Source organism: Scyliorhinus canicula, chromosome 2 (assembly GCF_902713615.1).
Source record: "Scyliorhinus canicula chromosome 2, sScyCan1.1, whole genome shotgun sequence".
Lineage (NCBI taxonomy): Eukaryota > Metazoa > Chordata > Chondrichthyes > Carcharhiniformes > Scyliorhinidae > Scyliorhinus > Scyliorhinus canicula.
The window spans coordinates 196,041,910-196,056,909 of NC_052147.1; the positions used below are offsets into that span (position 1 = coordinate 196,041,910).

The window sequence follows — 15,000 nt, forward strand, 5'->3', positions numbered from 1 at the left end:
CAAAAGATCAGAGCAAAAAATTCTGAAGGTTGAGAAACAACCAGATGAAGCACAATTCGCTCAAGTAGCACAAGAAAGTAATGCACTCCATAAAGAAACAGCCTTCAATGTTGAAGTTCCTAAAGCAGTCATCTTAGATGTTGGTCTACAGATTAAGAAAGCATTGCAGTCTGCTTTGGCAAGTGAACATTGTGTCCTTTCTTCTATTTTATTGAGTAGCATAGAACAGGTGGAGATTAAGGAATTAAAAGTTCAAAAGAACCCAAATATAGTTTATTACATATCAGATTACTAATACCAATCCTCCCATAGACATAACTCTGTCATTTGAAGGAGAATACCCTCAGAAAGCTGATTTAAGAAAGGAATTAACGGCTGCTTTCCATGCTATTACTCATGAAGAACAGCAGCCTTTGTTAGCTGAGGAATTAGATATAATTCCACTCTCAACCGATAGATTAGAAAAATTGTGCATCAGCATAACTTCTGCCAAAGGGATGATCTCACCTGAGGCTGTCAACATTGCTGAAAGCAGCTCTGAAGTGGCTAGGTATGGAATGCATATGATGAACAGAAAATGCAGTCAACAGAGTTAGTACAAACTACAGTTACTGCAATCTCAAAGAAGACAGTTGTTCAAGAAATGATGGGAACCACTAAATCAGAGGGTTTTACTGAGGAGTTTAAATCTGTTGAGACAGTTGAAAAAGGGGCAGTCTTAAGTCACATAAGAGATGTTGGCGGTGCGATAATTACTACAGAGGCCCCTTCAGCACCTGTTCCAGTAGAACAACCAACAGAAATTCTCAAAAAAGAGAAGAACATTGAGGAACTTTTGGTTACCAGCATTTCTAAACCGAGAAAGCCGGGTGAAGCACCAAGAAAAATCACCAGAGGCATTCCAGTAATAACTGAAGGGCTTACAGACATCACTGTAGATGAAGATAGTGAGGTAAAATTAAGCACAGTCATAACAAAAGTTAACATGGTAAATTGGTATATCAATGGGAAGCAAATCATTTCAAAAAATGAGTTCAAATGTTTACAAGAACATGACACTTACGCACTTATAATCAACAAAGTACAGAAAGAGAAGCATCAAGGAGAATATGTCTGTGAGGCACTGAATGAAGCTGGAAAAGCAACTACTTCTGCAAAACTCACAGTTATTATAAGAGGTTGGATATGGGGATAAAATCTTTGTTAATACGAACTTCAAAAGCTAATATATTGAACTAACTATCCAATTAACTTTTGATATTAGTTTCTCAAAATTAAACTTAGTTCATGCTAATAAATTAACATGACTAAATATTTCCTTCCCTCCTCTCTTCCTTTTCCTGCTTTCCTTTTTTCCCTTACTTTAAAAGTAAAATAATGTTTGCATTACGTAGTTGTCAATCTATATACTATGCAGTCAAAGCCTGGACAGACTGCCTCAGATAATACTCCAAATATTTTGCATCAAAAATTGAAAAACTAATTTTATTATTATTCTAAGGTGGTTTTGTATTAATTTAAATGAAAATTACATTCTTACTTGATGCAGTCATCACATGCTTTCACTGTCAGTAATAAGTAACTTTTAAAGCTTAAACTTTATTGTGACTATATTGTTCTTATTTAGTCTCTTGTGCTTTAACATTAACTATTGATTAACATCAGCCATGGTATTTTAAATTTCTACTAACAGAATTAATATTGTTTTCATCCCCATATCCACATTTGAGGAGTTGCTAGATTTTTTTCAATCATTATCACCACTTTGTCATAACGAAAAGACAAATGAGCATTGCATTTCTTCCTAAAACTTAATATCACCATTTTGTCATCTACTTCTCTCTAGGAAAAACATTTCATAGATGTACCAATTACTCGCATGTTTCAATGGGCACCACACATGTCAATAAATCTTGAATTTCATTCATTGAAGTCTTACCATTTACTATGTTGAGCACAACTACTGGTCAGCTAACATCTTTTAACAATCATTTCTTCTCCACAGTCACTCCTTGGATTGTTAATTACTGTCATTCACCCTCCTCCATCCTTGAGTTTCAGGGGGCCACATGCTAAAAAAAATTACAGTTCACTATTGCAATCATTTCACATGTTTTTTTGAACTTTAAATTATAGTGCCTCCGTCTTTCAAGAGGAAGATTGAATCACTAGAGACGATAGTTGAGCAAGCTACTCAGTTTGAATGTGAAGTTGACCCTATTCCTGACGTACGGTTCCAGTGGTTTCGAGCAAGAGCTGAACTTCGTGATAGTGAAAAGTACAAGATTGTGAATGAGAAATACATCTCCATTTTGAAACTTCTGAAGCCTCAGCTAATTGACTGTGGTGACTACACCTGCAGAGCATCAAATCAGTGTGGCAGTGTTAGCAGCACAGCTAAACTGATGGTGATTGGTAAGTTATTTATGTTCAAATTGTGCTTCATTTCAACAATGAGTTTTTAACCACACGAGCCTTAAAAATTTTGGATGGTCTCATATCAATATTTACTTCACCTATGTTCTAGCATATGTTTACTTCACATTGCTCACTTTCAGCAGTAGCAACATATGTTTTGATATTTTTATATCATTTAGAGTCATAGAGTCATACAGCACAGAAAAGGCCCTTCAGCCCATTGTGTCTGTGCCAGTCAGAAACAACCCCCTAACTATTCTAATCCCATTTTCCAGTACTTGGCCAATAGCCTTGTATGCCTTGGCATCGCAAATCTAGATACTTCTTAAATGTTATGAGGGTCTCTGCTTCCACCAGCCTTTCAGGCAGTGAGTTTCAACCTCTATCACCCTCTGAGTAAAAAACGTTTTCCCTCACATCTCCTTTAAACCTCCTGCTTCTTACCTTCCATCTATGCCCTAGGCCGTTGATCCCTCTTCCAAGGGGAAAAGTTTATTCATATCTATATTTAATTTTTGTTTTTTTTGTAAAATCACTATTGTGTTTCTTATACTGAAAAAACGCCTGTTTTGCTTATGAGATAGAGTGGGTTGAATTTTCCCAATTAGATCACGGTTCTAATGCCAGCGCAAAAGTGACCGTGGCGGGATCTTCCTGAAGGCGACCTATTCACCTCAGTGAGCACTGTCCAATTAAACGCAGCAGGATGACAAGTGAAGTGGGAAGCCCAATGGGAGGGCAGGCAGCAATGTCTGGCCAGCAGCCCCATTGGAAAGGTGGACTATCAGGGGTTTCCCTGAATTTGAGGTGCTCTTTGCAGGATTGTGAAATGCTCAAAATCCCTCATGGATACATCTATCAAGACATCAGTGTAAAGGGTCAGCCCACAACAGAAAACCTTCAGGCCAGGACGCTTTCTTCAGTTAGATGATGGACTCAGGAAGTTCCTAGTGGTGGCATTTCTCCCCAGTTGATCCAATAATGTGTTTAAAGCATTACAAAATCATTGCAACAAATTAATACGTCTGTGTAGCGGCTTGGTTTATATTTAAACTTTGAACTTAAACCACAAAATATATTTCTGTTCCTCCATGTATATTGTTTCACATTCAGAAGAAAAATACTTAATTTTGAACACAATGCAGAACCATGATATCCAAATCGATTTTGCTACTCAGATAATTGTTTTGGAAATTAGTTTTTTTCTTGATGGTGAGCTGTATGATTGCTGCAACAAATACAGCAGGGCGTATCAATGTCATCTGTTTTCTTTCGTCTTTCTAATTTTCCTTAAAGTCATTTTCTTTAAAGTAAATGTGGACAACATATCAGTCTCAAATAAGTACTAACTCAAAACTTTAAAAATGAAAATCCTAACCAAGATGTTTCTCTTGTAGAACTTTCTCCACCAAGCTTTATAACTAGACTGGAATCACTTACAACATTTGTGGGCAAAACTGCAAGACTTCAATGTACAGTGGCTGGATCACCTGTGATCCATACCACTTGGCAGAAGAATGGCGTTGATATTACTGATGAAGAGAACTGCAAAATATCAGTCAAAGACAACAAGCGTATTTTAGAACTTAACAATGTAATGGTTCAGAATAAAGGAAGCTATTCTTGCAAAGTGACCAATGATTGTGGCACTGACATTTGCAGTGCTGATCTGACAGTACTTGACAAACCACATTTCAGTAAGACTCTTGAATCTACTCAGACTATAATTAACTGCAGTACTCATCTTGAATGTCAAGTAGATGAAGACACATCAGTTAAGATGTCATGGAAAAAAGGTGGAGTCGAACTTCACTCTGGCAAAGATTATAAAATTACATTTGAAGACAAGGTAGCAGTTTTAGAAATCCTGAAAACCAAATTGAAAGATGCAGGAAATTATGTCTGTACTGCTTCAAATGAAGCTGGAAGTGATTCCTCTTCAGCGGTATTAACTGTAAAAGGTAAGGAATGTTGTAGATTGCAAACCTCTGGTAAGCAACACTTGTGGTTACTTTGGATAAAACTATTTGGTTTTTAAAAACTTTTATTTGAGGAAATATTCCTTGTTGCAGGTTAGACAACAAACCCTATTTCTGGTTTGTTCAAATCATATATTCTTAATTTTGATTTGCATATTTTACATATGTGCAATAACATTTATCATAATACTTTAATTAAAACATCTTGCTTAAAGGCTGTTTTCCAGTGCAGCTGATTCTTATTTACGGTAACCTCGTTTTCACAATTTAGTGAAGCTGTATTCAGCTTTTTCTTCATATATCTTGCCTTAAGGATAATTTTCCATTTTTTCAGATATAGTATTGAAGTTCATGCAAATTCTGTAGAACTGATAGAGTAACCATGCTTTATATGTATCACTTTGTGCATCAAAGGTAAATTCTGCTTTTATTCTTGTAAGTGAAATATGCACAGTGGATATTTCTATCACAGTGAAATCTTCGTTTTTCTTCATTCTAGTTAAACAGGCATTTATCTTGAATATCCCCTCTCCCTCCCAATTAAAATATTCTAAGCTTCATGGAATCATAATCCCTACAGTGCAAAAGGAGGCCATTCAGCCCATTGAGTCTGCACCCACCCTCTGAAAGAGCACCCTAACTAGGCCCACTACCTATCCCTGCAACTCCATAATCCCATATAACCTTTAGACCCAAAAAGGCAATTTAGCATGACCAATCCACCTAACCTGCACATCTTTGAAATTTGTCCAAAGATAATCTTGATCTTGTATGAATATCTTCCTCATAACATAATGAGAAAGAGTAAAGAGGACAAGTCAGCGACGTATATTAGTAGAATCTACTGGAATTAGACAGTTCCTCTTTCAATACAGTCAAGTTAATTACAACTTACTTTGCAATTAGGATTGTGACATAATTTGTTTCAATTGAATTCGGATTCACATAGCATATATGTGTGTTAAATAAGACTGGCAAGTTGCAGACGCAGGTACGCACACAGAAACATGATGAGGGAGATTTTCCACACACACTTGGCATGTTTCTTAGAGAGAGGCAGCCCACTATTGGCTGGTGGCAGAGTCTTCTGGTTCTCTCCTCCCCCCTCCACCAATGTTGTGGTGATAACTGAAACCTGGCACAAAGAAGGGTAGGATTGGTAGTAAATATTCCTTGATGCAAGGTGTGCAGGAAAGATAGAAAAGGAGGAAGATAGCACTGATTAAGGAGAACTTTGCAGTTCTTGAGAGAGGGAATGTGACAGAGGGATCAAGGGGATCTATTTATTTAGCTATAAATAAGGAACAAGAAAAGATGCAATTGCTCTTTGTAGTCTATAGGCTGGCAACAAGTGAAAAAAGAACCACAGGGAATAAAAGAATATTTGTAATGGTGGACTGTAACCTGAATACAAGCTGAAGGGAAGCAGTTCCCAGATTGTGCTTAGATTAATTTTCTGCAGAGGCTTGTTTTAAGTTCAAAGAGAAAGGTGATATTGCTGAACAGGGCGGTATTCTCCACTAAGGCCAAAAATCGTGGAGGCCGTCGTGAACTCAACCGTGGTTCACGACGGCCTTGGGGCCCGCTCCCCGCACCTAATTCACCCCCACCCGGGGGGCTAGGAGTGGGCACCCGTCATTCCCGGCCGCGACCTCCGGCCGCCAGAAATGACGCGCGAACGGCGGTTTTCATGATGTCATCTGTGCATGAGCGGGTTGCCGGTTTCAACCCGCGCATGCGCGGATGACATCACCACGCAGACGGCACGACTCCGCGCATGCTCTGTGCCGTCTTTCTCCACCGCCGCCCGGCAAGACGTGGTGGCTTGATCTTGCCGGGTGACGGAGGGGAAAGAGTGCGTCCGTTTTGGACGATGGCCCGACGATCGGTGGGCACCGATCGCGGGCCTGTCCTCTCCGGAGCACAGTCGCGGTGCTCCCGTCCAAATCGGGCCCCTAGATGCCCCAAACGGGCATCTGGCACCCGTTTCACGAATACAGCGACAAGGTGTGGTTGCTGCCATGGTGAAACGGGCGTGAAGGGCTGGCCGCTCGGTGCATCGGGCTCGGAGAATCGCCGTTCACCGTGAAAAACGGCGAGCGGCGATTTTTCCGAGAGGGGGGGGTGAATCGCGGGGGCGCCGGGAGGGCGTACAAAATGTCGGGAGTCCCTCCCGCGATTCTCCCAGGCCGCGTGGGGAGCGGAGAATTCCGCCCCCTTTGTTCTTGGGAATTTGCTGGGCCAACTGGATAAAATGTCAATAGGGGAACATTTAAGCGATCATTGTATCATGAGGTTCAATCCAGTGTAAGAATAATTAACTTGTGAAAAAGCAACTTCAATGGAGTCAGAATGGACCTGGCCCAGATAAATTTAAATCAAAGATTAGACAATGTTACAACAATGTAATCAAGCAATAAGCTGTCTTTAAAGAAACAACAGATCAAGCACAGTCAAGGTATATTTCCATGAAGGTGAATGCTAGTGAAAACAAATACAGAGCTCACAAATTGATGAAAGAAATGGAGATGAATCAAAAAAAATGTTCTTATGGCAGATGTCAGCTGGATAATACAATTCCAAATATCGAAGGTTCAAACGGGAATTACATAAACAAAGGAGCAAAGAGGCTAAGAGGAGAGACTGCCAGTTCATAGTCATTTAGGCAAATGTGTGTTAATTACAGAAAGCCAGCAATGACTTTTTAAAGGGCAACTAACTAAATATGTCTAACTAACTTGCTTGAGATTTTTAATGAGGTAATCGAGGATTGATGAGGGCAATGCCATTGATGTAGTGTACATGGATTTTCAAAAGACATTTAAAATGCCACACAACAGACTTATGATCAAAGTTAGAGCTCATTGAATAAAGGACACAGTAGCATTGGATACAAATTGGCTGAGTAACAGGAAGCAAAGAGTAGTGACGAACAGTTGTTTTTCCAGACAAGAGGAAGGTTTGTAATGGAGTTCCCCAAGGATGAGCATTAAGAGCCCTACTCTTCCTTATCTATATTAATAACCTGGACCTTGGTGTACAAGACACTAGTTCAAAATGTAAGGATGCAAAACTTGGTAGCGTTATGATGCTAATGTAGAACTTCTGAAGGACATATGCAGTTTGGTGGAATGGATGGAAAAGTGGCAGAAAGAGAGTTAAACCAGATAAGTTTGAAGTGATTACATTTTGTACGAAGAACGCAGGGTGACAATGTAAAATAAAGGGTGCAATTCTAAAGGGGGTGCTGGAACAGAGCACAAATGTGTATACACATAAATCATTGAAGGTGGCAAGACAGGTTGAGAGAGTGGTTTGGGTTAAACCTGTCGCAATTGGAGTATTGTGTCCAGTCTGGACATCACAGTTTAGGAAGGATGAGAAAACACTAAAGAGGGTGCAGAAAAGGTTTACAAGATATGCTCCAGGATAAATGAACCTCAGTTATGTAGAAAGACTGGAAGTGTTGGACTGTTCTGCTTGGAGAAGAGAAGATTGAGAGGAGACTTGACAGCGGCATGTCATGCGAGGTCTGGACTGAAGAGATGGGGAGAAAATGTTCCCACTGGTGGGAGGATCGTGAACCAGCGAGCACAGATTTACGGTAAATGGCAAAGCAGTGGTGACATGAGGAAAAACTTGTTAATGCAGTGAGTGATGAGGATCTGGAATATACTGGCTGAGAGTGTGGTGGAAGCAGATTTGATTAAGGGTCTCTAAAGGGGATTTGATTATTATCTGAAGATCTGCAGGCTAGGTGGATTGGCTATTACGGGGCTAGGGAGGGGGAATGGACCTTGATAGAGTGCTCTTCTGGAGGGTCGATGCAGACTCGATGGGCCAAATGACCATTCCTGCACTGAAGGGATTCGATGAAGAAGAAATGGCGGAAAAGAAACTTGGTGAATTGCTTGTTCAGACGGCAGGCACAGATGCAACAGGCCTAATGGCTTTCATTTGTGCTGGAACCATTCTATGATATAAAAATCTTCCAGCCCTGCTGAAATAAATAGCAATTTGCATGGCTTGCCCTCCTGCTACTGGGCAACATGCAGCAGGGGTTGGCTTCAATTCCACACTTCAGTTGCTGCTTTATATCTCTCACCAATTTAATAGTTTTATTTTTGTGTTTAAATAGATAATATTTTGTTTTTATCTTTGTTTAAAGAAGTTGTAAAGCTTAAGAATTTAAAATTTTCAGTTATCACTCGTAATGATTAATATGTTGCATGATACATCTTTTCTTTAAATTGTCTGAGTGATATTAGTCCTCTTCTTGTAAATGCTTCTTCCTTGGCATCTCTTAAAATATTTCTTCAAACCTTCCTTCAGAACCACCTTCGTTCCTTAAGAAGCTAGAACCATCATTGCTATTGAAACAAGGTGATTCAGCACACTTGCAGTGCCAAGTGAAAGGGTCACCTGAAATCAGTTTTGCCTGGTACAAGAATAATAAAGTTCTCAGTTCCTCTGAAAAGCACAAGATATCATTTGCTGATTCTACAACTGTTCTTGAGATTCATGATCTAAATGTCGAAGATAGTGGGGATTATGTGTGTGAAGCACAAAATGAAGCTGGTACTGATAGCTGCAGCTCTGCCATCACAATCAAAGGTCTGTATGATATTGCCGTTGGTTTCACATTCGGCAACATCTATGTTGCTTTCTCTCACTACTTGTAGAAAAGTAATTGTTTGAATTAGAATTTTAGCATGAGATTTTTGTGCTTTCCTTTGTAGAGCCCCCCTCTTTTATCAAAACATTTGAACCGACTGAAGTAGTAAAGGGTTGCAGTTGCACTCTTGAATGTGAGTTGTCTGGCACAGCACCATTTGATATTTCCTGGCATAAAGACAGGAAGCTTATTCGAACTAGCAGGAAGTGCAGGATGGCCTCCCAAGATACTCATGCTTCTCTCCATATTAGCTTCTTTGAGTCCTCAGACGTCGGTGCTTATCAGTGCACCGTTTCCAATGAAGTCGGAAAATGTTTCTGCAGTACAACAGCAAAGTTAAAAGGTTAGTAATGTCCTCCGAAAGTGAGGGAAATGCTTTCATGATCTACTATCATAAGTAGATGTTGAGAAATTTAAAAAGATCATTTCATAAATGGACCCATACAAATGCATCTTCTGTGTGTTCATTTTAAACTAGAACCACCATCCTTTGTGAAGAAGATTGAAAATACTACTGCACTTTTGGGAAGCTCAGCTGTGTTTCAGTGCAGCCTAAAAGGCTCACTTCCTATCACTCTAACTTGGCTGAAAGATAAAGACGTTCTTACAGAGAGTAATAATATCAAAATGACCTTTGAGAACAATATTGCTACTCTTCAAATTGCTGCTGTTGAAATAAACAACAGTGGAAAGTACGCCTGTATTGCAGAAAATGAAGCCGGAAGTCAAAAATGTCTGGCAACATTAGTTGCGAAAGGTTAGCTTCAGAATGTATTTGCGCTTTTTATGCAAGACTCCTATTTTATCAAATTATGATGGTTTACTAAGTTTTCTTAATGGTTACTAATCATTTCATTTTGCCGCAGATCCTGCAAATATCCTAGAAAAAGCAGAGCCAATTAGTGTGACTGCAGGGAACCCAGCAACTTTGGAATTCACAATAGCTGGCACACCAGAACTAAAAATTAAATGGCTCAAGAATGGAACGGAGCTGATACCCAGTAGAAAATATAAGATCAGTTTCTCAGATAAGGTTGCCAGCCTAAAGGTTTTTTCTGCAGAAAATGAGGATAGTGGCGAATACACCTTTGAGGTCAAAAATGATGTGGGCAGTTGCAGTTGCAAAACCTTTATTACTGTGCTGGGTCAGTATCGAATTGTCTAATTTTGTATTTTCTTTGCTCATTGTAATATTGAGCATTATTTTAATTTTGTTTCGGTAATCTTATTGATTTGTTATTCTGTCTTGGACAGATCGCATGATTGCACCTTCCTTCACGAAAAAATTACGAAAAATGACGAGTATTCTGGGTGCTTCTTTCCACATGGAATGCAAATTTTCTGGCTCTATCCCAGTCGATATTTCTTGGTATAAAGATGACAGAAAAATATCAGCCAATGAAAAGTACACAATGCCATGCCAAGATAACACTGCTGCTTTGAAGATCAATCAGTTAGAGATTGCAGATGGGGGAGATTACTCCTGCAAAGTTACTAATTCTGCAGGAAGTGATGAATGCAGTGGAGTCTTAAGTATAAAAGGTTTGAACAAATAATTGAATTCTGCTTCTGCACTTTGCACTGACATCTTTTCTTTTGCTGTCTCAATTTGAATCGCCAAACAATTGCAAACCTATTTTCTTTCAAAGCATATTCTTTATTGATCATTTGATTAAGTTTAGCCAACTTTTTGTTGCATTTGCTTGTAGCTTACTTGCTGCGAATTCGATGTGCAAATGCAATAACTGCTGTCGTATTCTCATGTCTCAGCAACTTTGAAGGTTTTTGAAGACCACTTTCTTTGCTTTCTTCCTCTCTTGAAGTTGTTGATTTCTTACCAAGGTGCAATTCCATGGCATTTTTTTGAACTTTGTCTAACTGCCCATTACTTATGTATGGAGCTCAGCAGAGAATGTTAATGGGATATTTGACTGTAGAAATAATTTATCCAGAGTCACAAAGTTGTCTGTGCTCAATATCTGTATGCACAAAGTTCTAGCCAGAGATTGGGAATGGGAACTTGTGCAATTTTTCCCTTCTGAACAATGATGCTCAGAACCATTGTAATGAAACAACAACTCCTCTGGCTATGATCAGCAAACTCAGCACAAATTGAGAATTGAACCTTGTGTGTTACTGGTCTGCTATTCGGCTATTTTCCAGATAAACCTGCTAAGCAACCAAGGGACTCCTGGAATGCCCAAGAGTTAATTGCTATAATGTTTTGAGTTAGCTAATCTCAGTAACTGACGTACCAACAGATTGTTAGGATACAACACAAGGGACTGGATTCTCCGTAGCCCCGTGGCGAAATCATGTTTGGCGCGGGGGCAGAGAATCCAGTTTGCACTAAATCGGGCCCAGCACCAGTCCGGCGATTCTCCGGGCCCCGGAAATTGGTTGGTAGTACTCCGCGCAGCTGGGGGGCCATTGCCAGAGGCCTGCCCAGCGATCCTTCGCTCTCGACCATCCGAGTTCCCGATGGCGTGCAACTAACATGCTATGGCTGGTCGGGATGCTCGCGTGGCGGCTGACGACTCAGTCCATGGCGGAGGGATCGGGCACCTTACGGGCAGCCGAGGGAGAGATCGGGCCGGATGGATCCTCGGGCGCGCGGCCAATCGGGGGGGGGCCTACATCTTCCAGATGCCTCAGCGGTCTGAGTCCGCCATGGCGCGGGGCTGCTGGATGCCGTCGCCATGTGCATGCACGGACTCAAAACTGGAAGTGCGGGGGCCCATTACGCCGGCGTGGGGACATAGCCCCATTTTGGAAGAATTCAGCCCAAATCTAGGAGACTGAGTAGGACATTTGGCCACTTGAGCTTGCTTTACCATTCGATCAGATCTTGACCGATCTGATGCTGGCCTCAGCTCCACTTTCCTGTCTTCTCCCCATAATCTTTGACTCCTTTATCTATCAAAAATCTAGCTAACTTAACCTTGAATATATTAAATGACCCAGTCTCTGCAGCTCTCAAGAGAAGGGAATTCCACAGCTAACAGCCCTCTGAGAGTAAATACTTCTCCTTCTCGCAGTCTTACGTTCGAGATCCCTTATTTTAAACTGTGCTCTCTAGTTCCAGACTGCCCCACAAAAAGAAATATCCTCCCAGCATCCACCATGTCAGAATCTTATATGTTTCAATAAGATCACCTCTCATTCTTCCAAAATCCAATCGATGTAGGCCCAACCTGCTCAATCTTTCTTCATAAGATTATCCCTTCATCCGAGGAATCGTTCACGTGAACCCTCCCAGAACTGCTTCCTGTGCAATTTTTTTCCTTTTTTAAGTTAAGGAGACACAGTACTCCAAATGCTAACCAAGTACTAACTATGGCCTTGTCCAGCTGCAGCAACACTTGAGTTTATTCTTAATTCTCCTTGCAATAGATATCAACATTCCATTTGCCTTCCGAATCACTTGGTGTACCTGCATACCAACTTTTTGCGATTCACATGATCCTTCTGTGCCATTGAGTTCTTCATTCTCTCTCCATTCAATTCAAATACTGATTTTCTATTCTTTGCACCAAAGAGGACAAGTTCACATTTTCCCATATTATTCTTCATCTGCCAAACTTTGTCCACCTACTTAACATATAGATAGGCTTACATAGAATTTACAGTGCAGAAAGAGGCCATTCAACCCATTGAGTCTGCACTGGCCCTTGGAAAGAGCACCCTACTTAAGCCCACACTTCCACCCTATCCCCGTAACCCAGTAACCCCACCTGAACATTTTGGACAGTAAGGGTAACTTAGCATGGCCAATCCACCTAACCTGCACATGGTTGGACTGTGGGAGGAAACCGCAGCACCCGGAGGAAACCCACGCAGACACGGGGAGAACATGCAGATCCGCACAGACAGTAACCCAAGCCAGGAATCGAACCTGGGACCCTGGCGCTGTGAAACAACAATGTTAACCACTGTGCTACCGTGCCAGCCTATCTAAATTCCTCTGTGGATGATTTTTGTTCTCTTAGCAACTACTTTCCTAGCTATCGTCAGTAACAAATTTTGCCGCCATACATTCCATCTCTTCATCCAAGTAATTGATATAGATTGAGGACCCAACACTGATCCCTGTGACACTCCATTAGTTAGAGATTGACAATCCAAAAAATACCCACTTATTCCTACTCTCGGTTTCCTGTCAGCTCGTGAATCTTTCTCCATGTTGATATGTTAACCTCGATACTATGGGCGGTATTCTCCCCCCCCCACGCCGGGTGGGAGAATCGCCGGGGCACCACATGAATCGCACCACGCCGCCCCGACCCCCGCAAGCGATTCTCCCACCCCCCGAAACCAGTGCCGCGCGAATCGTGCTGGGCCGCTCGGAGAATCGCCGCAAACGGCAAGCGCCGATTCTCCGGCCCGGATGGGCCGAGCGGCAGCTCCGACACAACAGGGTCCTGCCGGCGCCGTCCACCCCTGGTCACTGGTGGGAACTCTGCGGGAACTCTCGGGGGCGGTCTGTGGGGGGAGGGGTTCCTTCACTGGGGGCCTCCAAAGGGGTCTGGCCCACGATCGGAGCCCACCGATCGGCGGGCCGGCCTCTCCCCGCCCTGGCCTACATTCCACCACGGCCGGCCCCTGAACACCCATGCCATATTGTGTCGGGGCCGGCGCACGTAAGAAGTTCCCCGCATGCGCAGGATTGAGCTGCCCCAACTGCGCATGTGGATGCTGGAGTGGCGTCAACCACTCCAGCGCCATGCTGGCCCCCTCTGTGGGCCAGAATAGGTCGTGCCCGGGCCCTGTTCGCGGTGGACTTGGTCCACGGAGCGGAGAATCGCCCCCAATGTGTTCTTATCAAATGCCTTTCGGTAATCAAAGTACACCAATCTATCCACCTTGAATGTTACTTTGTCAAGAACAACTCAAATACGCTTGTCAATCATGATTTCCCTTTCACAAAACCACGTTGAATCTGCCGATATCCATGTCTTTTTTTTTAATGTTTTTATTCCAAACTTTTCAATAATTTTTACAAAACACTACAAAAAGAAAATAATGCAAAGGGAACAAAGCAATACATCAACAAAAACACTTAACCCTCTATCCAGCTCAAAATTTAAAAACAAAACAAAATGTGGCATCCGCCCCTAACAATAACTTAAAAACAACCCACCCATCCCCCTCCCACCCTCCACCCCTTGGGTTTCTGCTGTTGCTGACCTCCACCTATCATTCTGCGAGAAAGTCCAGGAACGGTTGCCACCGCCCGAGATCCCCTGCAGAGACCTTCGCAAGGCAAACTTTATCTTCTCCAACCTGAGAAACCCCGCCATGTCACTGACCCAAGCCTCCATGCTTGGGGGATTCATGTCCCTCCACATTAACAAGAGCCTTCTCCGGCTACCAAGGAGGCAAAGGCCAGAACTCCGGCCTCTTTCGATTCCTGCACTCCCGGATCGTCCGATACCCCAATATCGCTATCCCCAGCTCGGTTTTACCCGAGTGTCCAAGATCTTGGACATAACCTTTGTAAAGCCCTTCCAGAACTCCGCAACGCCGGGCACGCCGAGAACATATGGGTGTGGTTTGCTGGGCTCCCTGAACACCTCACACATCTGTCCTCTACCCCAAAAAACTTACTCATTCTCGCCCCTGTCGTATGCGCCCGGTGCACCACTTTAAACTGAATCAGGCTAAGTCTGGCGCAAGGTGAGGAGGAATTAACCCTGCCCAGGGCGTCAGCCCACAGGCCCTCATCCAGCTCCATGCCCAGCTCCTCCTCCCACGTGCCTTCAGCACTTTCTCCTCCGCCTCCTGCAGCTCCCGGTATATTTCCGATATCTTGCCATCCCCAACCCACGCCCGAGACCACCCTGTCCTGTATCCTTCGAGCAGGCAGCCGGGAATTCCTGCACCTGCTTTTTCACGGATGCCCGAACCTGCATGTACCTAAAGGTATTC

The 15,000-nt window shown here is 42.5% G+C and overlaps 1 protein-coding gene across 1 annotated transcript in view; it reads left to right on the forward strand.

Annotated features, from left to right (window-relative positions):
* Window positions 1-15,000, forward strand: part of LOC119961858 (titin-like) — a 408,409-nt gene that overhangs the window by 101,677 nt on the left and 291,732 nt on the right. The window contains 7 exon segments of the mRNA XM_038789292.1: window positions 2,137-2,415; window positions 3,816-4,379; window positions 8,730-9,011; window positions 9,137-9,415; window positions 9,551-9,829; window positions 9,939-10,217; window positions 10,327-10,614. Coding sequence (XP_038645220.1) covers window positions 2,137-2,415; window positions 3,816-4,379; window positions 8,730-9,011; window positions 9,137-9,415; window positions 9,551-9,829; window positions 9,939-10,217; window positions 10,327-10,614 — 2,250 coding nt within the window.